Genomic DNA, 26678 nt, shown 5'->3' on the forward strand with positions numbered 1-26678 from the left:
TCCAGGGTCCAGTTGCCCCCCAAAGTCCTGTACCCCAAGTTATACTCATTTTTACTTGTGGTCTGATCTCTGGTCCACTAACTGCCAGTGTCCTTCATCCCCCAAGGAGAGGTGATCAATAAAAGAGAAGCAGATGTGGTCAGACATTAAGACCAAGAACCCAGAGTTTAATTAGGCATCTAAAGCCACACCCCTCGGGGGGGTTGGATGCAATGGGAGGAGTGTTGAAGACGCAGTATTAGAAAAATGTCTGACAATTCAGAAGGAAACAGGGCTGGAGTGAGGAATAGGGAAGGGGAAAACAGTGGTGGCGGGGAGGGGAGACCAGAGTGCCAGGGGAAAGGAAACATGTCCTTCTGACAGGTGCGTCTTGTCATTAGCTGGCCTGGGTGCTGGCAGTGTCCCTTCCCACAAACTGAAGAGGTCACACAGCAATCATCTTCTTTCTCTCTATGGTTTGAAGGGGCAGGACTGATGCCGGTCACCTCACAGGACTCTCCTGTGTTTTGGAGACTCCAGGTAATGGGTTTAATGAGAGTAAGTTAAAAGAACCATGAGAGTCATGTCGATTTTAATAACAGAGCAAAAAGCGACAGCAAGAGGGGACCAGCAAGGACAGAATGGCAGTAAGCTCATATATGGGAAGATCGTAGGAATGAGAAGCCCTAGAGCCACAAGGGAGAAAAGAGGGACATTTCCTTTGTTATAACAGGGCGGTTTTCCCTTAGAGAGACAAGAAAACATTGAATTTAGCAATGGAAAATTGCTATGGCTATTAGACCAGTCTTCTTCAAAAGGAGCATTACACAGGACCTCAAGAATTATTTGGGTTGCAGTCACATCAAATCCACTACTTCCCAGAGAAAAAGCATAGAAAGGAAGAGATAACAAACTAGAATTCAGAAAAAGAAGAAAAGTCACCGGATTTCTGAACTTAAAGAAGTCATTCTGATACAACCGGCTCAGGTGAACGCAGGAAATAACTGGAATGAGGGTAGTGAGATCTAGAACTATGTCCTGGACAGGACTCTGATGCCATGGCCCTGAACATTTCCAGGTAGGAAATGAGAAGCTGATGAGATCCCAGGCTTCTGCGAATGGCCAGTCTGAGCTTCCCTGTGGAATCTTAGGCAGCGCGTGTCTCAGAGGAATGAGCTGCTTGCCCTCCCTTGTGTGAGCATAGACTCTCACTGACTGCTCCCAGCTCCCATGTTCCCCACAGCTGTGGTTCCTCAGCTAGAACTCTAAGGTGCCCCTGCCACTGTTCCCACAGAAAAGCATCTTAAAGCGCAGCAGAACGGCTGTGCCGGGAAATGGACAGCTGAACCTCCCCTCGCGGGATCTGGGTGGGGAATGATGTTCTAAGCCCAGGCAGGAGGGAAGAAAGCACTCAGGAAAACCCCAAAACGTTCAACTCCAGAAATGAAAATCGTTCCTCTTTCTCAGCGTCAAACAGTGGACCTCCGGGAAGAAAGACAGAATGACAGGGACCGTTTAGCATAAGGCGCTTGAGAACAGCTGTCGGGTGTGTTAGTCAGGTGGGTCCTTTCTGCCTTGCCATTTGGTGGGCCAGCTGAACGTATACGTTCCTGGCTACTCTCCGGATGTCTTTCTTGGCTGATTAGGTCTACGGCTTGAGGCTTCAGTGTGAGGTCCTTCCCCCCCCCCCCCCCCCCCGCAGCAGAATGTGTACATAACATCTCAAGGTGGCTTGCCTGTCATCCGTGTCTCAGGCAAGCTACTCTAGAAAGTGCAGGGATCCTGGCTGCTGAGAATCCATCATGCAGCGGCTGCCCTGAGCTCCTGCAGCGACTTCTGTGCCCTTCCTTTCCTCTTCCGACCTTTCAGAGTCCCTCTTACCACACAGGCCTCTTTCCCCGGGACTTCTGCATTATTTTCTCCCAATCGTTCATTACTCAACTAGACTTCAATGTGAGCACTCTTGGGAGTGTGCCACACAAATCCATTTCCCACCTCATTCTGCAAGACAATAACAGTATCACTTGACGGTAGCCCGCCACACCGTTCTCAGAATTCGCAGCGGCTCAGCTGCCTCCTGGTAAATGCTAACTTCTTACTCGCTCCTGCTCCATCTCCTCAGTCGCCCGACCTCCCTAGCAGTCCTTCCTCTAGTTCAAGCCCAGCCAGCTCGGGGACTTCTGGATGCAAGCCGCCTATGTTCTAGAATACATTGGACGCCCCTTTAATCCCTAAACTCCATTCGACGCAAACCGGCCAGATCCAAGGTCATTTTCCTCTTGGTTCTATGAGTTCCATTTTATGCTTCTGCCTCTTCCCAATTTGGAATTCGAAGCGTCTCTCTGTAAGTTTGAAATCATGGGCTTTCCTTTGAGTAGTGGCTTGTGCATAGTCAACACTCTCGAAATGTTCCAAGCTCTCTAGCTCTGTGTAGCGCTCCCCTCACCCCCACCCCCGAATTCATGAACTCAGCCCTACCTCCTAAACCAGACTGGCTGTCTCAATTTGAGGGCCGTGCTTCCTCAATTTAAGAACTATTCAAATGCTCGGGGACTGGTTAACAAAGAGCGGCTGGTTCTGGTCTGTCCAGAGGTCTGAAGTAATTTTATAACTTCCCAGGTGACGTTGGGATCCATTCGCACCTGTTGATCAGCCTCAGAGGGTTCTTTTGGTGCAATACCAGGAGCCCGGGGGCGGGGGAGAACCCCCAAGGCTGAGATGCTCGGTCAGAGAGTAGAGTCATCTAGTGACCAGTCGGCTCACTTACCTATGGTGGACACCACAGTGCCCACGAAGTAGAAGGCTCCGGTGAAGTCCCAGCGAGGGCGCACGCTGTCTATGCGGATGCCCGCCTTGGTGGCTTCCTCATAGTGACGGAGGAAGCCTCGCAGCTCTTCGCGGCTCAGGTTGTGGCCGCGGCTGAAGTTGGCCAGGCGCTCCTCCCAGCGCTGCTTGGCCTGCAGCTCGTGAGCCAGCTCCAGCGCCGAGAATACAGCGGCGCCGCCCAGCAGGTAGAGCAGGATGAGCCCTGCGAGCAGCAGGAAGCGCGCGTTGTCCTCATTCAGGTGACCCGGGCCACAGCCACAACTGCGGCCGGCCATGGCACTGAAAGACAACCCCGCGAGGGCCACCGCCCGCGGTCTCGTGCCCACGCCCTTTACCGGTCCTTAGCCTGCTCCGCGTGCCGGCTCGCCCATGCCCTCAGCGCGCTCCCCCAGGCAGCGTGGATCTCCAGGCAGCTGCTCTACTGTCCCTGTGGCACCAGATCCGCACGTCTGCCTGGACTCGTGGTTTCGAATCCGCTTTGTACCCACCGCCTCCCAGTCCGCCCTGGAGTTCTCCTTAAGGCCGAAGATCAGAGCTTTGGGCGCAGAGTCTGCTTTGGCTCGGTAAGAGGGTGCGGGCGCCTGGGATTCACCGGGCCTCCTGATCCTGCTCAGATTGGGGAGGGGGCGTGGCGCGCCTTCAAGGCAAACTCCAGAGAACTTGAACTCATCTTGAAGAAAAGGCCGTGGGTTCAGACAGCATCGGTGGATAAGCTGTGCATCAAGGTCCGGGTTCCTTGGACCATCGCTTTCCAAGCTGTGTCCGCTGTCTTCCGTGCCTCTTCGGATGCATCTGCGGTGCGTATTAGCGACTGTCCCGCCGAGCCTCTATCCTCCTGACGCACCAGGACTTAGAGGCTGGAACCGGTTTGGACCAAGAACGGACGCAGGGACAGGGCGGAGAAGCAGACCTGCCACCGACTTGGATGTCGCCCGGGCACACAGGCTCCGCGGCAGCACGAGGGCGGACCGCTGTGGGGAGGAGAGCAGAGGGGGAGGTTGGAACAGTGAAGGAAGTTAGGAGCATCCTCCCAGGCAACCTTCCTCGACTTTCCCCTAATGAGAGCTCCCTCGACCTCTAGGCCCTTCACAGGGCGTTTTCTGTCGCCACGTGCAGGCCCTGCCAGCCCATCTTTCAGAGAACCGGCAAAGGACAGCGACCAGGAGGGTTCCATCTCTTCTACTCGGCCTTGACTCACTTGGCTCTGTAGTTCTTGCGCAGCCAAGAGCTCAGCTCCCAGAGCTCCTATCTACCGCACGCAAGACAGCAGCAAGGCTTTCTGGCGAACCGCTGGGGAACCCACCCAGAGACCCCAACTTGCAACCGGCGCAGGAGACGTCACTGCGTTCGGGTTCCCCTCCAAACGCACCTGTTCTGTGGGATAGGTTCAGAATGATCCCTGGCTCCCCTTTCTCAAGCGGCCCTGCCCTGCCCAGTGGGTCTGGGAGCAGAGGTCCGTGCCCAGTGCTGCCTTCTCTGTGGGGCGTGCTAACATTGCAACAGGTGTAGCCCTGCCGCTGTCATCCGCGGCGACACCACCCCGTGTCCGCCTCTCGGCCCCAGGGCCAGTCTCTTGCAGCGCTCGCCAGAAGCTCTGAAGGCCAACCTCGGAGCAGCGATGATGCTCACCCCCGGGTGTACAGATCCCTGGAGTGGTTGCTTCAAGAGCAAGGTCGAGAGCCTCAATGGTCTGCGTGGGTACGTCAGAGGCCAGAAGAGGGCGCTGCGTGCCCTTTAGACTCACCTGGTCCCCAGCAGGTTATTCATTAGCACACTGATATCCGCACAGGGGAGCGGATCTATCTGTGTGAAAGAATGGATTCACAGCCACCCGCGATCTAAATAGAGTTTCTCCGCCTATGGAGAGAGTGGTCCCAGGAGACCCACCCACGATACTCGCCAGAAACAGAACTAGAAAGACTTGCAGTTCTGTTGAGTAGATGCAAATGATTTTGATGAAAGTAACTCTGGCGATTGATTCATTTTGCCTGTCTCCTGGGGAGGAAGAACTTTAGAGGCGACTGAGCACACACCCAGGGTGAGTATCCCAATTACCTTTGACAGTTCAGGAAACATTTCAAGTACATCAAAATTGAATGATTTTTCATAATGACGCCACACACCAACACCTAGATTTACTAGTGACAGTTCACTAGACTTGATAGTAAACCTCTGTCCCTTTTAAGACATCAATTCATTTGGTTAGGATGTGTTTTGAAAGGTTGTAGACATCCACACACTTTCACCCCATCTCCGCCCACAGCTGGTCATTATTATGAGTTCCATACTCAGATTTTTGCTTTTGCGGTAAAATTTGCATCCAGTAACATGAAAATGTACCCTTAGACGAGTTCTGACAAATATGTACATCTTTGGGGGCCAAAACACAGTCTACCTCCTTCATCATCTAAGTGCCAGCAAAGCTCCCACAAATATCTTCCCAGCACATCCTCACCCACAGTCCTGCGGAGGTAACCACGGGTCTGATTTTTTTTTCTACCATGGATTATTTCTTCTTTATAGAACTCGGTTTTCCCTATCTGGGTCTCCAGACTCACGGGAACCGCAATCATGTGTCTTGTGTAAAGTGTGTTTCTGAAGCATATCCATGTTATATGTGACAGTGATCGTTTTATTGGCTCTTCATCGTTTGGCTATGCCAAAACTTTATTCATGCTTTGTGACAGAAACAAGGAAAGTGAGAAAATTTCATTATCATAAATGAAACTGTTAGGAAACATGAATTCAATTAAAAAATAAAACTGCTATTGACATTCCTGTCAAGGGTTTGTGGATGCTCCTCATCTTTGGGGCAAAGGCCTAGCAGTGAAGTGCCAAGCCATAGGTGAAGATGCATTTAGCTCTGTGAGAAACTGCGCTACTAACAATGCAGCGCCCATATCCCTCGAGCTGCTTGGCAGTGCCAGCCATTTTAGTTTTAAGACCACTGTATCACATAAACTTATCTCATTGAGGTTTTGTGTTTTCTGGATACCTAGTACACTGGACATTTATATCCCTTTGGTTGGAAGAGTTTTCCCACTTTAAAAAAAAAATGGTCTTGGGGCTGGGAAGATGGTCGGTCTGTAAAGTGCTCATCACACAGGCGACCAGCGTTCAGATCTCCAACACACACAGAGAAAGAAGAGCATGGTGGCCGATATGTGAAATCCCAGCACTCCTGGGCAGGTGGGGACAGGTGGCGCTGACTAGTCACCCAGTCTTCCCAGCCAGATCAGTGAGCTCCAGGTTCAGTTAAAGCCCCTGCCTCAAAACAAACAAACCAACAAACCAACAACATAAAGAGCAACTCTGACGCCCAGTGTTGAACTCTGGCTTCCACATGCACACATGTGTATACACATACAACACACATGCATGCACATACACAAAAATTGATTCCTATTTTTGAGGTGTAGTGTTTTATATATCTAGAATACTAGTCCTTTCTTAGACATGCATTTTGAATATTATGTTTTTTATCTCTGGCATGCCCATTTGATTCTGAAAACGTTTTCTGACAGAGTTTTTAGTTCTGCTAAAGTCCAGTTCTCCAGTCTGCAAGGCTTGAGACCCCTTCGTGCATTAAGGAATTATCGCTGCTTTGAAGGTTAGTATTCTGTCTCTCTCCTCCAGTGTGCACAGCTGCTCTCTGCGGTGTAGAGCTAGCTCGTTTCTTTACTATGCAAGTCAGACTTAGGTTCATCTTGTTCAAAAGGATATCCACCCTTTTCTATGCCACTTATTGAGATGGAAAGCAGGAATGCATTTACTTCAGGAATGTTTTATTTTGTCCATTACCTATTTATTCAGCCATTATGCCAGTAAAAAGCATTTAAATTGTTTTATAGGTCTTCAAGTCAGAAATGCAAGGTTTCCAACTTAGCTCTTTTTCAGTATTTCTTAGCAGGCAATAAGCTGTTTCCATTTTAAAAATCAAAGAACTATGGTTCTTGAGACAGATATGTTTAACACAGACACAGAAAAAGCCTATGTTGTCTTGATCAGTACTATGTGAACCTGTCTTGGGAAGAAGCAGTATTCTGATGATTCATGAATGAGGCCTATCTCTGCACATATATACATCTCCCTAGTTGTTACAGTACATAGATCTTGCATTATCATTTTTGGATTTATCCTAAAGCATTATTTTTGTCCTTGATTGTACTGAACACAGAAATTCAAATGTTTCATCTTTTCATGTTTGCTGTTGTATCCTGTAAGCTTGCTGTGTTCATTCATTAGTTGTAGTGGTCCTTCAGGAGTTTCTATGTACTGAAGTAGAGGTTTGCTTTCTTAACTTTAAAAAATAGATGTCTTATTGCAATATCCAAGAAATAAAAGACACAGACGAGCTGGGAGCAGGTTATTCTTGCTAGGATTTAAGAGTGAATCCTTCAGTTTATTACAGATACTGTGAGTTGTAGGGTTGTCATAGATTCCTCACCCTACCCCCAAGAAAGGGTTTCTCTATATGGCTGTCCTGGAAGATCAGGCTGGCCTTGAATTCAGAGATCCTCCTGCCTTTGCCTCCCGAGTCCTGGATTAAAGGTCTGCACCACCATTACCTGGTCATAGTTGCTTTTGGAGGGTGGAGACATTTCTCTTTATTTCTAGGGTTTTGTTTTTGTTTTCTAGTTTGTTTTTAAAAAATCAGAGATGATTGTTGAATTTTGTCAATGCTTTTTGTGTTATTTATAATAATCTTACAGCTTTTCTTTGTTCTGTTAGTACGTTGTAGTCCATCAATTTATTTTTAGTTAAGGATAAACTTTAAAAAGGATGAACATTTATAGTATGGCATTTTTGAGATGAATTCTACTTGGTTTTGTACTGCATATTTATTTTTCTACTTCTCCTTGGATTTCTCCCCCACCCCAACCACATGCTTATGGCATGTGGCAAGATTTTAGGCCTTTATTTAAAAAGGATTTTAATATTCATAGTGCATATAATGTTTGGGGCAAACCGACTCCCATTCCCTTCCTCCCCCCCCAATTTCTCCCCAATTGCTCCACTACCTTTCTCTTCCAACTTCATGTGTTCTTAAACACACACACACACACACACACACACACACACACACACACACACAGAGAGAGAGAGAGAGAGAGAGAGAGAGAGAGAGAGAGAGAGAGGCAGACAGACAGAGAAAGAATACCACGCTTGTATATGAATGGCCTGGGACCATACACTAGAGGATGAGTAGCCTCAGGACTCCATCCTGAAGAAAACCGACTTTCCTTCCCTTAGCAATTGTCAATAGCTCCTCGGAGAGGGGTGGAACTTTATGAGCCCCCTTTCATCCATGCTGGGATTCTGGCTGGCTTGGTCTTGTGCAAGTCTTGTGCACGTGGTCCCAGGTGAGACACCATGTTTGGCAAATGCTGTTTTGCTACAGACATCTTTTCCCTCTGGCTCTTGAAACCATCGTGCCCCTCTTCTGTGACGGATTCGTTCTCACTAACATTTCTTCTCCTCTAAAGCTGTGAGTTTTCCTGGTCAATGCCCCTTGCACTATAACAATTTTAGAGGAAGTTATATTTTCATAATCTCTTGCAAAAATAATTGTTTTTCTTTGGCTTGTGACTCATATACAAATATTTGCTTGATTTTCATTTTTTTTATTTCTCATGTAGTTAGAGACGTTTTAAATGATCTCGTCAGACGGAGTGAACACTAGTGAGATGCTCTGGGAAGCTCGAGCCTTCTGCAGCTGTAGGTCCTCAGGGCTCCGACTACGTCTGCCTGGTAAAAGCATCTGCAAGTGCTTTTTTAGCTCTTTTTAGTTGTTGTTCTAGCTAATTCTATGGACTGGTGAAGCAGGGGTATTTAAAGTCACCAGCTAGCCTTTGTTGTTCCAAGTATTTTGAAGCTATAAGGAAACACATACCATTTGTTCGCTATAGCCTCTTCACGTAGTGGTGTTTGGTGTGAAATGTCTGCAGCGTATACCATCTGCTTTGCAAAGGCCTTTATGTGATACCAATCCACTCACGACAGCCCTTTTATGCCTGGCATTTGCATACTATCATTTCCCATCCATTTGCTTTTATCCTGTCTCTCTTTACATATTTAGGTCCTCACCTCGACTTCTCCCCCTTCTCTAGCCACCAGCTCACTGCCACCTCTTGTCCCATGCTGACCTTAAGGAGCTTCTAAGGCTGAGCCTGGAGACGAGACGTCCCAGGCACAGAGCCCCCACTTTGGGGATGGATCCACTGCAGCAGCGGGGACTCTCAGATCTCCCTATTTTCCAGAAGCAAGCACAGGTCAGTAGTCTGGAAGCAGTGCTGAGGAAGAGCGCTGGTTTCCAGGGGGCGCGGGCTTCCTTTTCTTTGCTGGTCGTCAAGTTCTAAGGGCTCCAAAAGTTGCCTGGTCCGGGCTTGCTTACGACAGTCAGGAACAGAATCGTCACAACTTTGATGAGTTCTTGTCGCACCCAGGATACCAGTCCATCCGCTTTTGTAATCCTCCAGCTATTAGCCTTACTTTACGGACGAGAACAAGATGCAGGCATTAGGGGACTTGCCGAAGCTCTCACAGTTTGAAGGGACACAGTTAGACAACTCTAATGAGTCTCCAGGGCCTTGAAGCTGTCACCTCCAGGTGTCAACTCTCAAGCCTTAGCCGGGGTGACTGTCACTTCAGGGTGGGTGAACCAGAGAACCTAGAAAGGAATACATTTTATATGGGAATCCTGACAACACTCAGGTATATAAATAAACAACAAACTAAGTACCCAGCCTGTGCTATACATATATATATATTTTTTTTACTCCATCTCATCCAAAAGTACTGGCTGTGACTCACTGACTTGATTAAACTAACAGGGATTTCATGATTCACCATGGGTTGCGACCCCCAGTTTGAAAAATTAGTTCTAGAATGTCCAGATTATACAGGGCTCATCTATTTACGCAGCCCCCCCGCCCCTGAAAATTTGGACTTTTGAATACATCTGTAAGCTCGTACACACTCTGCAAGGAGCAGACATAAAAAGGGCCTCCAGGGCAGTGTCAGTACGTCTCCCAGACGGACGTCTTGTTTGGAATCGACTGTAATCGACCGTGCTTTCCACTGCTCCGTAGTCTCTTAGGCTCTTTCCCTCTCTACCAGGGCCACCCTGGCGTCTGGATTACATGCACCTGCAGTTTACAGAATGTCCTGGTGGCTCAAGCTGGTCCATTGGGGCACCTGGGCTTCCCTTCGGCTAGAGCTGTGTGGGGAGCAGTTTCCTTTCTCTGGAGTCTAGCTGAAGGCAGGCAGGATTCTGGGGGAATTTCAGCCTCTAGGCGGAGACAGCGTTTGTGAGAATGGCGGCCAGGTTCTAGAGCAGAGCCAAGGCCCGGACACAGTCTTCACTGCATTGCCGATCCCCTGGTTTCAGCACCCTCAGCCTTCCTTAACGTTTGCGACTAATTAACCCCATTTCTGTAACTATAGAAGGACCCTGCCTCAGGCAGCCGTTCATTAAAATACTGAAAAAAGGTTACAGAATGGCGGATAATTATATAAAGTCTCCTAAATTACAGCGGAGTCAATTATCTGAACACAAGCAGCATTCAGTTGTTATGATAATTTCTAAACCCAAGACCAGACAGCCATGCAAGGCACATACCATGACATCATCTGTGTCCTTGGGCCCAGAAAGGGATATGCGCTGGCTTGGCTGGGGCTGATCCAGCACCAGAGATGAGGCACGGCTCTTGTTCACAAGCTAGCTGGGTGACCTTGAATGTTAGGTGTTTCTCTCCAAGTGCTGAAGAGATGCTCCTGTGCCACAGTGTGGAGAGATGTATACAGTCACCTATGACCAAGCTGACCCACAGCAAATGCCTTTGCGGCCATCTTATCCCGAGCATTTTCTCACTTTGAGTATTAGAAAAGCGGTTTGGCCCAGATGCCTCCTACTTAATAAACAGCAAAAGACCTCTATGAAAACCTTGCTACAGGGTGAACGGGAGACACGGCCCCTAGCAAGTTATGCCAAATCAGTTTCAATGGGGGCGTCTCACTGTCTAAAGAGAAGAGCTGCCTTCATGCACTGCTTGGATTCTGCTTTGAGACAGACTGCTTCGAACTCTACAAGATTTGGATCATTGAGACTTAGAAAGCTTCCACCGCCATGTGCGTGTCACTGACTTTGCTAGTACCCCCCGCACCTAATTTCCTGGGCTGCCTCTTGCTCTCTCTCCAGGATCTGACCTCTGATCTAATTTTTCCTACCTTGTACTTTGGTCTAGCAGGTCGGGAGAAGCAGCAGGTGTTGGTCAGAGAATATAACAGAACAAACTCACTGGTGCAGTTTTCAGCCCTCTGCACTCTAACCCAAGCGGAGCCTGCTCGGCAGGAAGCTGGGCTGCCTTAAATTATTCAGCGACTCAGGCCTGCATACTAATGTGGCATTTAGTGTTTGGGTTTATGTGCTGCTAGCTGGTTCTGCCATGCCAACCGTCATTTGTTATTACAGTGGATGAAAGCACACGGTTTTGTATCTATAGTTACATCCCAGGTATACAAAGCCTGTTCCTGGCTGGAGCATGGGACACTCACCACAGTTGTTGCCTGGCCACAGACCAGGCATGGGACCTACATTGTCTGGGTTCAAATCCCAGCTATATGATTTTGGATGAATAATCTGCTTAGTCTTTCCGCCTACGGATGAGACTCAGAGAGCCTCTTTGATAGGGTCATTAGGGAGATTGGACAGGACACAGACAACAGTTCCTAGAAGTCAGCTCAGTGGATGGCAATGCTCAGGGGACCAGTGGGCATGCCTGGGCTGTAGGATGAGCATCTGTGCCATGCTGGGTCACTACAGGCATTTCCCAGGAGCAAACGGCTTGTGTGTGAATCTTACGTGAGTCATAATGTACTAGTCGAGAGAAACATAAAAAGAAACGGTAGTTAAGCAAGCTTCCTGTGAGTCACAGGAAGGCCTTGTCTGAAAGGAAAAACAGGCAGTTTGTAATACTCTCGCACCCGAGATTATTACTTGAAATAAGCAAGCTACTATGATAATTTCCAAACACTTCAGTATGAGTGGATCTGACCTATGCATAACATGATTTTATCATATAATCAATAGAATTTTAGATTCATCCTTATAGCACAGTTAGGCTACGTTATTCCCGTCAGTGAGTTTTTATGTAGACTTGTATCATTTTGTAATTTGTATCAATCCATCGATATAACTGCCGACCTAGAAATATAAATAAGAGTGCTTATGAAAACCTCCATTTTGAGGTACTCTTCCCTCAAAGGCATGCGTTCTCAAGTTCTTTCTTGAATTCTTAAGAAAGGGATGGTGGCAGTAATTCTTTGGTGATGAAAGAAAGTCAAATGCCCTCCTGAAATCTGACTTAAAAAAGCATCTAGAGAGATGTTTCGGGGATGAGAAGCTGACTGTTCTTGTAGAGGACTGGAGTTCAGCTCCCAGCAGCCATGTCAGGCGGCTCCCAGCCACCTGTAACTCTACCTCCAAGGGCTCCAACGTCCTCTTCTGACTTCCACAGACACATAAGAAAAAAACACCACAAAAACACCTACATCATTCAGAAATGGTTTCATAGTACGGGTGTTTTTAGCCTAGAAAATCAACTTCTGGTGAAGAAAAAAAGACATGACAAAATCAGTCCCAGATTCTTATTCTAAGCACACTAGGTCTTGCGCAGAACCCATGTTTACTTGAAAGTCATACAACATTAAATTTCTGTTCGGCAAGCATCTAACATCTACCGCAGAACAGGAAGCTAGAGCTTGCCCTGCGTGGCAGGCACGGTGTGGTGCAGGATGGATGAGCTTCCATGCGGCAGGACTGAGTCTCAAGCCCACTGCTTCATGTGGGGCATCCTGCTGCTGACTTTCTTCAAGCGTAGGCTCCTCATCTGTGGCCTGAGGGCTGACAGAGGCAAAAGTGAGTTAAGCACTGGAAATAGAGGGAACCTCAGGAAACACGACCTGTTTCTGTCACGTGGAAAAACACAGCCTCCCAAGCTGTGGTTTCTTGCTCGTTCACATGTGGGAAACTCCTCTGAGCAGTCTGCTGGCGGTTACAGAGAAGCAGAAGCTGGCTGTTTCACATTGTGCGGGGTCCTCGGCAGGTAGAAAAATGTCACTGTATGGTACTTCTGAGAGGTCTCAAAGAGTGAGAGGAGGAGGGAACAATGGACAGAGTGGGTCCCTATGCTCCACACAGGCAGAAATGGCTTCTTCAGCTGGGGCAGTTGAGCCAGAACCTGTGAATAATGAGGCACAATTTCCTCAGAAACCCTAGCAGCACAGTCTAAGAACAACAACAACAAAAGGGCCCATATAGGTAAAGGTGACCATGTGTTCTCAGTTATTCTGGGGCATTACTTCCTATGCGTGCTAGCAACTGTATCTAGAAAGCACATAGGGCCAATGCTACCTGGCTGGCCGAGCTCAGACTTGCTCTTTGCAGAGCCCGTGTCTGTGACAGTGGCACAGGATAGAAGACACTTGGAGAGCAAACCTCTCGGGGACAGATGGTCTCCGATGTTACCACTGTGGTTTCTCCCAGGCCACTCTATAGAGCCTCTATTGGGTGGGCCTTCAGGGGTCCACTGGTCTGGAGGAGTGTGACCAGGGGACCTATCTATGGCAAGCAGACAAAGCAAGGCAGGGACTTGAGGATTTAAGTCTCATACCTTTTTCAGCCTGTGCATGCTGTGCAGTTGTGACCCCAGGTGCTGGTGCGGACTCCCTGCAGCAGGACTATCATTGCTTTAGTCTTGCAGCTGGAGGGCCAATGGATAGGGATCTTAGGTATCTTGGATCAGGGACTGCCAGTGTAGAGGTTTCCCTAGCTTCCTTCCATAGCTTCCATGGGATCCAGGAAGATTGAAAATTGTCAAGGTGGAGAGAACAAAGGATCCTGTTCTTTCCCTGAGCAGGTGAAGGAAGTGCATCTCTGGCCATGGATGGTGGAAACGCCCAACACAAAGTCAAGCTGGCACCATCACTGAACCTCAAGTTCAGTATCTGGGCTCGGCTGTCTAGCCAGCAAAACTCAGAGATCCCGTCACTCACACTGGGTTCCAAGTGCACAGCCACCATGCCTGCTTTTTGCATGAGTGCTGGGGATTGGTCATTTCACTCCAGACACATACACATTTTTAAACACTATGAAGTTTAATAGCTTGATTCCAAGAACATAGAAAAGTGAATTAAGAAAATAATGCTTCTCTTTCTTCGTGAGAATGTTGACAATGACCATCAGACACACAACCAAAACTGACTTTTGCGAAGGGTTTTGTATGGGTGAAAATAAGATTTTAAGGCAGGTGAACATTCAGTACAAACAAGAACATTCAATGTTTTACACTCAAACTTCACAGCACCTTGTCTCAAGAAGGCACCCACATGTTGCCATGTGTATCAGGTGCTTTGACATAAGGAATGTTCCAAATCCATGGCCGATCTGGGGAGAAAGCACATCACATGACGTTGGTTTGGATAGTACCAAAGACCCTATCTACTGGGATCAAAGCATTTGGTGCTCAGATCTCCAAGTTGTTAAGAAAATTTTCTGACTCAGTCCCCGATGATGTCACCTACAGACAATGGCTTTGGGAAAGGCTCATATTGGAACTGAAGGTTAGATGAGCAGACCAGGGGGACAGACCAGGAGAAAGCTGGATGAAGCCATGTAGCTGCACGCTCTAGCACCTGGCACATAACAAAGACATAATGTATAGCAGTTACCTGCCCCACTCTCCTTTCCTGTGCACGTGGTGTGCAGAGGTCAAGGATTAACTTTGGGCATCTTCATTGCTACGTTTCACTTCATTTTCTGAGACAAGGTCTTATTGAATTTAGCTCACTACTGGGTGAGGAGGACTAGCCAGAAACCCCAGGGATCCTGTCACTCACACTGGGGATACGGGTACAAGCCACTACGGTCATTTTTTATAAAGTATATACAGCAAACACTTCACCCACTGAACCATCTCTTTGTCCCTTTCTTCTTTTAGGACGCTGAAGAAAAGACAGCAGCAGTTGGTACGTTTCTGCTCTCAGCTGGCCACATTTAACCAAGAGGTCTTGGGTCACACGCATAGATGCGTAAGTGACTGAAGACCAATGTCATAGAAACAACAGGTCTGGGTCTGTACTCTGGCAAGAATGCCTGCGAAGCCTCCTAGCACAACGAGGAGGTTCACTAAATGGATTTCCTCTGAACACACACACATACACACACGCACACACACGCACACACGCACGCACACACCTGAGGTTGACACTGGAAGTCTTACACAGTCATTCTCCATCTTATTCACTGAGGCAGGTTCTCCCAGTTGAACCCGGAGCTTGTCAATACAGCTATCTGACTGGCCAGCTTACTGTGGCAATCCCACCACCTTCTGACCAACAATTACAAGTGGGTCACCAGGTTCATCTGATGGTTATGTGGGTTCTGGGGGTTCAAACTCCAGTCCTCATGCTTGTATGCCCAGTGCTTTAACCACTAATAAGCCAGTCTCATTGATGTTCTAAACTAAAACTGAGACCTTCAACAAACCACTCTTACAACGTAGCGCTGTGGCTAGAGTCAGACCATTTCAAAAGAACCAGGAGACGGGCAAGGTGTAGATGCATCCCAGGTTAAAAGCAAATCCCCATCACTGACTGTCTCAGGAAGTAATACAAACCAACGGACTTTTAGGGCCACAGTGCATATTGTAAACAGATTGACACCATCCTAAGGATGGCATCCTAAGGACTGCCAGGCAGTGACCCAGCACTGCAAACCTGACTCTGGAAACCTTTCCCCTTCTCAACAGAAGTGATGGCAGCTCAGAGGTCGGTTTGTCTGTGCTGAGCCCTCTCATGCAAGCACTCCAAAAGTCACACACCGAAGGATCTGAAGGAGTTCTGAAGACGGCAGCACATTATCCTAACGTCCTTGTTGTCTTAGGCCTTGAAAGCCCAGCACCAAACCCTTTCTTGTTACCTCACCAAGCTTGTTGGAGTGTGGCAACCCCAGGGTCTGGGGGCAATGGCCTTGGACCTGACTTCCACTCTATCTGTACCCCTTTCTCTCACTGGAAACACCACCGTCTGTGCCTGGATCCGTTACACGCACATCTTTTCCACACGCTCTGGGGTGAGGCCTGGCAGGATACAGACTTGCTAACCCGCCAGCTAACCCTCCCTCAGCATCAGGCAACAGTGTAAGAAAGGCCTGGGGAGCTCCCTGTTGGTGGATGCCCTGCAGCAGACCACCAGCATCCTTGGGCGGATCATTTCCTGCTCTGGCTGACAGATCTGCTACCACCTTCAGAGACAGAGAAACAGCCACAGGGAGAGGAGGGTAGCCAGGATACTACTGTATCTTTATAACAGCGACGACCAGAAATCCACACTGATACTCGCTGGCTTAGAGATAACCTGTTTTAAACAAACCTCTAAAATCCTCTAAAAAACGTCTCAGAAGAGTGTGCCATGTAACCTACGCACACATGCATTTGGAACAGGTTCTTGAGTGCTGGCTAGGTGCCAGGGGCTTCCTAGGTGCCACAGATAGAAAGGAGGCGAGCCAGATGTGTGAGCCCATTTGGGGGAACTTACTCCCAAAGTGGGAGACAGTAAAGGAGGTGGTCGTATGTAGTTGTCACTGTGTCTATGGTTGGTTCCCTAGCCTGGTTGGTAAGAGCCTCCTTTGACAGCGTGTTAGAGTAAGATCCTTCCAGGCCCCAGAAAGCTCACCTTGGAGGGTCTGTACTGGGGACCAGCAATGTGTTCTTGGATTAAATTCCAAAGCTAACCTCAAGCCAGTTGGAGCTTAGGATCCAAGGCTGAAGGATCCTAGACTATAATGGAAACAGCAGAGGGACATAGCGGGTCTTCATGCAGGGGATGCAGAACTGCTTGTGGTTAGAGGAGAGAGACCAGGAAGATGAATAAGAAGGCAGGTCTGGAGGTGAGGAATGAGGAAGCCTATGCTTCTGCAAAGTGTAAATGCCACGAAACACCCACCACTGTGGATCTGTCCCCTGTTAATGGAGACTAAAAGCAGGATAAACGAACACAGCATGCACCCTGGGCTTTCCATTTCGCTCTAAGAAGTGTGAATGTATTTTGCCCAGGAAAAGCCGAGACTCCATCTGCAATGCTGACCCTGATAATGACATTGTGCTTGTGGAAGAAAATGCCTTTATCTTCAGGAACTATATACTGAAATATTTAGGGAAAAGATACATGTCTTCAAATTTAAACTGTGAGAAAGGATGCGAGCGGAAGAAAATACTGACTTGCTGATCCCCGGGGGGAGCACAGGGAACTCTTGTGCTGTGCTCTTCTTGTTCTTTTCTGTGAATCCACAAGGATGTCAACAATTTGAAAGAAGAATACTACATATGTTAAAAAGTACCTTGTTACTCTTTAAATAGAGAGGAATAGGAGGACACAGGTGTGTGTGATGGAGGAAAGGGGAAATACAAATACAAAGGGAGAAGCGAGGAAGGAGGGGTAATAATACTAAGGGTGTTTAACAAAGCCATAAGGAGATATATTATTTTATAAGCTTACTTAAAATTATATACATGTGTGTATAATACAATTTATGTGAAAACACACACATAGACATGAACACACACACACACACACACACACACACACGAACACACACACACAGAGTTTAAATGGAGTTACCTGGCACAGAATGATCAGAACCACAGGCTTTTTAACAACAACCCCAGTGCCAGGCAAGGGACACCATCCATTGGGTTGCCGTCAGGGGGGGTCCAAGAGTTCTCCAAAACAATATAGGCAATGGCTGAGGAGGGACCAAGGGGGTGAGGAGGGAGGGAGAATTGGTTTCTCTAGGGATGAGCCCTCCTAACAGATTTCTTAATCCTAAACAGTTATCCTTAAATATAATATACTACTAACTAGACTCAGTAGTGAGTGAGTGTGTGTAACTAATAATTACAGAAGAGGTCATGAACCTAGAGGGGCTGGGGGGAGGGGACGAAGGGAAGATTAAGGGGTGAAAATGGTTTAAATACAGTGTTTTTATATATGAATTTCTCAAAAAAGCTACTATTATAGTGAGTGTTTTAGAAGCTTCGCATGCTTACCTACCTACTCCTTAAACGCAACACAAGCCTCTTCTTACCACTGTGATTGCTTCTCTTTCTTCTTTCTCTTCTTTGTTCCTTCCAGTGCTGAGGATCCAGCCCCAGGGTCTCACACATACACTCAACATTGAACTGAGGCACATCTCTGGCTTTCAACACTTATTAGGTCAAAGTAAGACAGGCTTTTCTCCAACTTTCTCACACTTTGCTCTTTAATATATGATACAAAGAATATCTGCTTTTTTTTTTTTTAAGGAAAAACTTTAAAGGAAGTTCACAGCAGAGATGGAACGGTGACGTTTTTGCATTCTCTTCAAACTCAAGGTCAGCATGGGATAGACGGCACTACCATTTTAAGGTTTCAAGGGGTTGGTGATTTGTTCTCAAGGAGACCATGGGTTCCCTTTTACACACATCCTTGCCAGCACTTTCTATGCTACACTGCTGGTGGGAATGTAAACTATATGGACTGTAAAGAAGTGTCTCAAAAACCTACAAAGAGATCTACCGTATGACCCAGCTACACTGCTCCTGGCTGATTTCCCCAAAGGACTCCACCACACATCACAGAGACTCTTGTATACCATGACACTGCAGCACTATTCAGAGTGACTCAGTTACAGAACCAATCTGGTGTCTACCCACAGAGGAATGGTTACAGAGAATGTCACATGTATATAATAGAAACATTTAGGCCACTAACAAGAATGAAGTTATGCTGGCTTCAGGAAAAGGGAATTATGTCAACAGAATCAAGCCAGTCTCAGAAAGACAAATACGCTTTCTTTCATGTGGCTCCTAGAATTTTATATACGCATACCACACCATTTATACCAGGGAGAAAAGAAGCAATCTGGGGACACAAAAGAAACTAATGGGAGTGTGTGTGTGTGGGGGGGTGTGGGAAGATAAGAAGGGAGAAGGAATAGAAGAATAAGTTCAACAAAAAATATATATATAAACATATTTAAATATATTAAGTATATTTAAATATATATATATATATATATATAAATCTATATATGTATAAAGATTTAAAAACCTACAGAGCTGGGTATCTGCCCCACACATGCTAGCCCTGGGTTCTAACCCTGGCATGGGAAGGAAGAAATAACTTTACAAACACCATTTCTATTATTAAAACAGATTTATCTAAACACTTTTCAGAAGAGTAAGCTAAACGTGATGAGGGTGAGGACTCATCTGTCCTTTTCAGCCAGCGTTCAAGTAGTGGTGCTCGCACACAGTAGGTTTGCTATTATGTAACTGCCGACGGCCACCCAAAGCCAGGCACCCCAGGATTCGAGTGTTAACTTTCGTCATTTTCTCTGATCATTTTCTTTGTTCCAAGATAACATCTGGCCAGGTTTTCACAGTGGGATACTCCTGCACTAAGCTCTTGGTGTGAACCTCTGATTTCAAAAAAAAAAAAAAAAAAAGGAATGAGACATTGTATGTGTTGCCATGGTTCAAAAATCACTTTTAAACATGAAGTGCTTTTGAAATGGTCTTAACAACCCATTTTCCCTTGCCTCAGTAAAACACCTCTGTACGGGTCACAGCTTTGCAGAACACTGGCTGGATTTGAAAGGTAATATCTGAATTACCAGCATTATTCTACACACCGCTGAAGGAATGCAGGAGATAAAATAATACTGATAAAACAAAATGTTCCAATTTCTTTTATAAGTATCTTTCAAAGAAAAAGCCTAAGAAACAAAAAATCCAACAAATTACTGTATAAAGCATCTGCTGGCTGGTCAAATGATAGAGATCTAACTTTCTGCCGTCTAGGATAATGCCTACTACGGGCAAACTTCTGAGTTGTTAGGACTTGTTCCTAATAGAGGGGAAGGGACTTCAGGACATTTTCTGGCTCTGTGATCTCTCCCATTCTTGTTTTCCTGCTCCTCTGGAGACAAGGACTACTGGATGGGGCTGGAATCCAGCCACGGCTGGGGAAGGCAAGGCTCAGGGTCAGACTCTAGCAGGCAAGACCCAAAGCCACCGTCCTAGGCCATTCTTCTCTAGAACTCAATGACTTAAAGAGAAAAGGGAGTGGAGATGAAGAAAAGAGAAAGGAAAGACAGAAATGTAGCATGAAAGGCGCTGCTCAGGAAGGACAGGGGTGGGGGTCACACTAGCTCACTGTCCAGTGTGCACGGAAGTAGACTAACCTTGTAATAAGGGCAGTTACAATAAATCCAGCCAACGTCTACCGACTGCTAGCTGACTAGGGACCGTGCTAAGCAACTTCATCTTGGTTAGTTTTCTCAATAGCCCCGCAGGAGACATGGGCATTCCCCATTTTGCCTTTAGACACACAGGTCTAAAAGTCGACTGCCCAAGGCCACCTAGTAAGCTGGACAGTTGGCACATAAATAAGTTATTTTGAATCATGCACTCCCCTTTTAAGTTTTATTTGGGTGGAGGCTAAGGTAGTTACATTCTGTGAAATCCTGGTTAAAAATCTATGTAAACGTAACCTTGCTGTTAGGATGAATATGGATGACATACAAACTCTGCACGCTTAACAGAAGAGTCATCCTTGTAACCGTAAACAGCTAGAGAGAGGCAATGTCACCTGCAGGCTGTGGGACGGCATGCTGGAAGCAGGACACAGGTCTTTGTCCCCACATGTCAACACAATCCTGAAAAATGGGTTCACTAGATAGGGAATTTTGGTTTACCGAGAAAGTCCTAAAAGGAGATAGAGGGCGGAGAATTTGCCAGACCCAGTTGGCAGTGCTGTGGGAAGACGGGCTGCCTTGACTCCATCCAGGAACTGAAGACTGTGGACTATTGATGGAGTGATGTCATTAAAACCTTCCCACCAGAAAGTATTCCCCGCTCAGACTTAGCACAGTTGCACATTCCTGGCTGCTCACGGAGATACCTGTTTCCCAGAGAACGTAAGCTATGACTGGATAGTAAGCGCTTGGCATTTGAAGTTGGAAACTACATCTCCACGGCCCTGGACCCACCTCACAGACTAACATCCCTGGGGTGATAGCAGCTGCTCAGCAGCCTATGATGGATGCTCAGCAGCCTGGGGTGATGCCTGGCCTGGAGGAAGATGTCTGACCCTGTAGATCAGGGGTTCTCAACCTTTCTAATGCTGTGACCCTTTTCATTCCTCATGCTGTGGTAACCCAAACCATAAAATCATTTCATTGCTACTTCATAACTGCAATTTGTCACCGTTATAAATTGTAATGTACACATAATTGTAATTTTGCTTCTGTTATGAATTGTAATGTACATATCTGATATGCAGCGTATCTGATACGGGCCCTCGAGGGAGTCATGACCCACAGGTTGAGAATTGCTGCTGTAGACAGTCCTGTGCTTTTCTACTGGGAAGTATACTTGGTCATAACCTCTAGGGAAGTGAAGAGTCCAGTGCAGCAGGTTTCAAAGTATGGCCTAGTGACCTCTCTTGGGGGGTGTGGCTGTGAATCAAATTTATTTCACAGTGACATAATACCATCATGTTATCCTCACTTTTATGTTAGTGTGTAGAGCTACATACGCAGTGACATCAGGACAGACCAAATGAGGGCTCAGCAGTCAGCTGTTAAGCTGCACACTAACTAAAGATGCTCTTGAAGACATGAGATGATCCCACCCCCGTCCCTACGTGTGTCCTTTGGTTTTGGAACTGGCCACGAAACATATTACAATGGTTTATTATTTTAAAACTAATAAATCAACACCTATTTAAACATTTTCCAGCTTTGTGCTGTAGAGCAGGCTGGCCTTGAACTCACAGAGATCCACCTGCCTCTGCTTCTCGAATACTGGGATTAAAGGTGTGCACCACCACCACCCATTTTCCAGTTTTGTTTCCATTATAGGGCGCGCGCGCGCGCGCACACACACACACACACACACACACATATATACAGCTCACATAAAGCTCTTTAGGATTCTTAATAACTGAGTGCAAATGGGTTCTCAGAGAACCACATGACTCGAGAGGCCCCAGAGAGGGAAGGAAGAATCCTCTCAAGTCTGAACTTCCAGAGTTCCCGGGAGCCAGGCTCACACGGAGACCAGGGGCACCTCCTGGGTTACTTTCTGCCAGTGTGGTACACTGGCCTGTGTCCCTTCATCTGTATCTCACCTTTACTCCCATAGAGCTCTGGGGGCAGGTCATAGGGCACAGGAAAGGAGGTCATTGGCTCACAGTTGCTGGAGAAGAATTTCTGTTTCACATTGAAGGTGTCCAGGCCCTGCAGGCACACAGAGAGAGGATATGACTGATTTTTTTTCTATATCAGCTAGAAGATCCTAAGAAGTAATTTCTTTTTATGATACCCACAAGAATATTAAGTGATTCCAGAGCTATTTTCAACATTGGCTAGGCAAGAATGCTCTATAACCCTTCCCCCTAAATTATTTTCTTTTGTAAAACCAAGAGAGGCTGAACGTAAGAATGAAGTTAAAAACCTGTGAGTTTAACAAGGCACACAGGAAATAAGAGAAACAGTAACGGGTGTGAGCCGGTTTCTACCAAGTACCCCATATAATTGGCAGGGGGTTTGCAGGACTCCCTGGATGAAAACATCCCAGAATACTTTCAATATTGTAAGTGGAGACTGCTCATTCGTTTCCCTGCTGCCCAGACCCGAATAATCACACAGAAACTATATTAATTACAACACTGATTGGCCAATGGCTCAATCAGCTTAGCTAGCGTTTATATCTTAAATTAACCCATTTCCATTAATCTATGTATCACCACGAGGCTGTGGCCTTCTGGTAAGGTTCTGGCATCTTTCTCCTACATAGCATCTCTTTGACTCTACCTACTCTCTCTATCTCTGTTCTGATTTCTGTCTGGCTTTACTCTGCTAAGCTATTGGCCGAAACAGCTTTATTCATCAACCAATAAAAGCAACACATATACAGAAGGACTTCCCACACCCCAATATTGCTATAGTAATAGACTGCCTGCTCTGGAGTAAGTAGCATAGGAATATAAAAGTGAAGACCCTTCACGCCCTACCAAAATGGAAGGCTCCTTCTGAGAACGCTAGACAGAGAGTTAATCTCCACTCAAGAAGGGGAGCATCTGCTTCCAGGCTGCTGTGCACACTGCCTTTCCTTCTCACAGGCCTGGGCCTAACACATTAGAGCCGCCTCTCAGGGGATCCCTGGATCATTCTGGCGCCATGCTTTTTAGACTATTCCACTGTCCTTTATTCCTATGGTCCACCACTCAAACACATCCATATTCTAAATGCATGGCAAACAGTGCTAATGTCCTAGGAGCTGGCAAAAGAACAATGGCAGGCTCTCAGTACCCAGTGTGTGTGTGTGTGTGGGTGTGTGTGTGTGCGGTCATGTGTGTGTGTGTGTGTGTGTGTCAAAGACACTGTGGGAGGGCATGGCAGTCACACAGTGGCTTCAGACACTCTTGCATTCTAGCCTTTGTTCTGGTATTCACTAAGCCATGTGAATGACTGATATAAGCAATCATTCATTCAAAATACTGTCTCTGAAGCTGAAGCTAGGGAAGAGCTCCCGAGAGTGCATGGTAACTGCACTTAATACTTGTAACTTTGTAGCATTTCTGCTTCCTTACCCCTTCAGTGGGCTTATGTGCACAACAGGAGACTGAAAGGGAAAGTGCTGACCACAACCCCACCCAGGGAAAACAGGAAGAATGAGCGTGCACACACAACAAAGAACAGCACAGCCATGAAGCCATGATGCCACTGGCCCAGCTTCCTCCAGCATAAAGCTGGAATTGTATCCATCAGGACAAGTTCCACAACACATGTGAACATACATATGTGAACACACAATAAGCTCTGCTCCATGGTCTGCCTTTTACCTTCTCCTTGGAAATTCCCTTCCTCTATGGTGAAGTCCAGATCCCCAGATCCTACATAAGCCTATACTACTTTGTCCTTGGGGAACTTGGGAACTTTTGTTTATGTGACTGCCTAGGTCCTTTCTGTCTGATGTGAGCCTGACTTGGAGTTCCTATTGTCATCCCTCTGAGGACCCGAGGTTGACAGACTGGTACCAAGCTCTGGCTATACATAGATCAACAAATCATCATTCCTGTCCTTACGGAATGCACAGTGTGGACTGGAGGTGCTAAGCATAGATTTGTCGAGAGGTCTAACAAATGATTGTGGTAAGTGCTGTGCAGAAGTCTTGGAGTACTATTGCAAGAAAAGGGACTGCTTTCGACAGAGGGGTGATACTGTGATCTAACTGAGAGATGAGTGAGGTTTGCAGGTAAGCGTCGAAAGAACAACATTGCAGGAGGGGGAACAGCAGCTTGAGGTCTGGAGTGGCTAAGGTTTGCCATGTTCTGGGCCCTAAGAAAGATGATCAATGTGACAACATTAAGTCTCAGTTTCTTCATTGGTCAAAGGAGGTGGCCATTCTTCATATGAATGTCTGTCTTAGTTTGGTTTCTATTTTCTATAAAGACCAGGACCAGGTAACTTGAGGAAGAAAGGGTTTATTTCATCTAATAGTGCACAGTTTACCTTGAGGTGAGTCAGGGCAGGGACTTAGAGGCAGGAACTGAAGTAGAGGCCATGAGTGGATGCTGCTCACCGGCTTGTTTCTGTGGCCTCTTAGTCTGTTTTCTTATACACCCCAGGACCACCTGCCTAGGGTTTGTAGCACCCACAGTGAGCTGGGCCCTATGTCAGCAATCATTAGTTAAGAAAATGCCCCACAGACTTGCCTTTAGGCCAAACTGGTGGAGGCATTTTCTCAGTTGAGGTTCCCTCTTCCCAGATGACTCTAGCTTGTGTTAGGCTGACAACCAACCAACTTGTGCAGCATTTCAACCTTCAGTCCCCAGGACAAGTCCTGCGGCACAGTGGGTATTCAAGAAACACTGAGCTGCAGGCATGAGAGTAAAGGGCTTGCCCTGCCTGCTTTATTGGCTTCTGCAGAGCAGGAGCTGTGGTAACACACGGGAAAGTGTCTTGTGCACATTAAGAACTGCAGAAGAGAGCTGGAGATGCAGCTCAGGGGTAGACAACTTTCCTCACATGTACAATGCCCTGGGCTCAATCGTCAGCACTGCAGGAACACAAACCATAAGGGCCTGCAGGCAGGTATGAGGTTACAGCAGTGGCAGAGATGCTGATAGTGAAAGGCAGTGTACGACACAGACCTGGCAGAAATGCTACACAAAAAAGGAAGAATGACTCACGTCTGTGGCAGGCTAAGGAGAGGCTTTACAGAGAACAGTGTTTTAGCTGGGTTTTGACAAACAGCCATGCCAAGGAAGAATACCAGGGGAGAGAGCAATACATTCAAGCGTGGGTTGGAAGAGCTCAGAGACGACACATTTCAGGTGCTGAGTGTGCATGCACATGTGTGTGTGTGTGTGTGTGTGTGTGTAGGAACACTTCTCTACATGAGGGGAGATGTGGACATCTGTGCTTTGTCCCTGTTAAGCCAGGTATGTTATGTTGTTAGTAATGACTCAGGCATGAGTCAGTCTGGAGGTGTTGGGGGAGATGGAGACATCTTGTTGCTGGGAGCTCTCGTGTCCATCAGCTGGAGATGTCGGAACACTGAAGCCCTGCCTTGAAGCCAAGAGCTCACCATCTATGCTCAACCTTGTGGCTTATTCTTGTTTGAGTTGACTGCCCATCACTCATACCCAGTAGTCCCTCAGGGGTCCAGCTGGAGTCTGACTTTCTCATTAGCAGACAGTAAGGAGCTGCTGAGGGTTTGAAGGAGATGCCTCATTGGTGAGGTAGTTGGAACGGCTTAGGTTATCGACTGGAGATTGCTCGGCCAGGCGATCATGGGTTCTCCCGACAGAAGCAGGAGGTGGACTTGGTGATGGGAGACACAGTATCAGAACTGCATGAGACTGACGCAGGGCACAGGAACGAGCGAGTCTAACTGTGACAGCCGGTGTGCTCTGTGCCAGTGACCAGCTTGCACAGCTGTCCACAGCCCGTCTTTGGGATTTGAGGTCCTATGCTCTTTCCACTATGCAAAGACTCGATCTTATATTTGCCACTGAGAACCAGAAAAATGGAAACTCTTGCATTGTGTGAGAGCCTTATCTCCTAGACTCACCATCATCTCTGCCAGCCACAAAGCCGTGGGAGTCTTTATGGCCTCGACCCAGTTGTGATGCCCTACGCGTTCCAAGCCTGGCTTCCCTCTTCCAATGTCTGACCTCAGACATAAGAACATTTGAACCATCCATGTCTGACAAGAACCAATATGCTTTTTTCTTGAATGCCATTTCTGATTCAAATTCTAGGGTATTAAGAAAAAAGTACCACTTTTCCCTTCAATCTGCATGTCAAATTATTTGAGGCTGTCTTCTAATTATCATTATTTATATATCACAGTGGTATTGCTTGGCATTTTACAAAACAGAGGAAGGCACCCTCCTAGGCATAGATACTTAAGACAGCTAAGACAATGCATCTGAGAAACACCAGGTGAGAGGGTGGACATGAATCACGTATGACAAATTGCTGGCTCCCCCACCCCCTCAGCTGGGAGAACGAAAGCACTAGTTATTGCTGGGATCATTTAGGCTCAGCGGCTTGACTCAATCAGAAAGAAGTCCGCTCAGCGCACAGTCGCAGATGGGGCTTTACTGTGTTAGCGGCACGTGCTTGTATAGCAAGCTTGTATGTAAAACTACATGACACACTGTTTTTTTTTTGTTTTTGTTTTCCCTTAGAGGTGTAGTCCTGCCTGACAGAAGTTTTTATATAGACAAGGTTGGCCTTGAACGCACAGAGAGCCAAG

At 46.9% G+C, this 26678-nt stretch overlaps 2 protein-coding genes and 2 long non-coding RNA genes across 11 annotated transcripts in view; 1 reads left to right on the forward strand and 3 right to left on the reverse strand.

Moving 5' to 3' along the window:
* Window positions 1-3080, reverse strand: part of Kcnk13 (potassium two pore domain channel subfamily K member 13) — a 104253-nt gene extending 101173 nt beyond the window's left edge. The window contains exon 1 of the mRNA XM_048449425.3: window positions 2747-3080. Coding sequence (XP_048305382.3) covers window positions 2747-3080 — 334 coding nt within the window. The remainder of the gene's footprint in view (window positions 1-2746) is intronic.
* A 1361-nt stretch (window positions 3081-4441) lies between these two features.
* On the forward strand, window positions 4442-17202 carry LOC125410076 (uncharacterized). Its single transcript, XR_007234972.3, has 4 exons — window positions 4442-4843; window positions 6330-6415; window positions 8885-9077; window positions 14805-17202. It is a non-coding gene; the product is annotated as an uncharacterized LOC125410076 (long non-coding RNA).
* Window positions 6570-12457, reverse strand: LOC148120467 (uncharacterized). The gene is made up of 2 exons (XR_015739210.1): window positions 10427-12457; window positions 6570-9475 (listed from the first exon to the last, which is right to left on the reverse strand). It is a non-coding gene; the product is annotated as an uncharacterized LOC148120467 (long non-coding RNA).
* Tdp1 (tyrosyl-DNA phosphodiesterase 1) overlaps window positions 12601-26678 on the reverse strand; it is a 72116-nt gene continuing 58038 nt past the window's right edge. For 4 of the 8 annotated variants that reach the window (XM_048449416.3, XM_048449423.3, XM_048449424.3 and 1 more), the window contains exons 15-16: window positions 22039-22147; window positions 19041-19324 (exon numbers count right to left, since the gene is read on the reverse strand). In XM_048449416.3, the coding sequence (XP_048305373.2) occupies window positions 19245-19324; window positions 22039-22147 (189 nt within the window). In that variant the 3' untranslated portion in view covers window positions 19041-19244. The other 4 variants (XM_085697827.2, XM_087911577.1, XM_087911579.1 and 1 more) reach the window with 3 other exon arrangements.

The sequence above is a fragment of the Myodes glareolus genome, chromosome 11 (assembly GCF_982192425.1).
Source record: "Myodes glareolus chromosome 11, mMyoGla1.1, whole genome shotgun sequence".
NCBI classification, from domain to species: Eukaryota; Metazoa; Chordata; class Mammalia; order Rodentia; family Cricetidae; genus Myodes; species Myodes glareolus.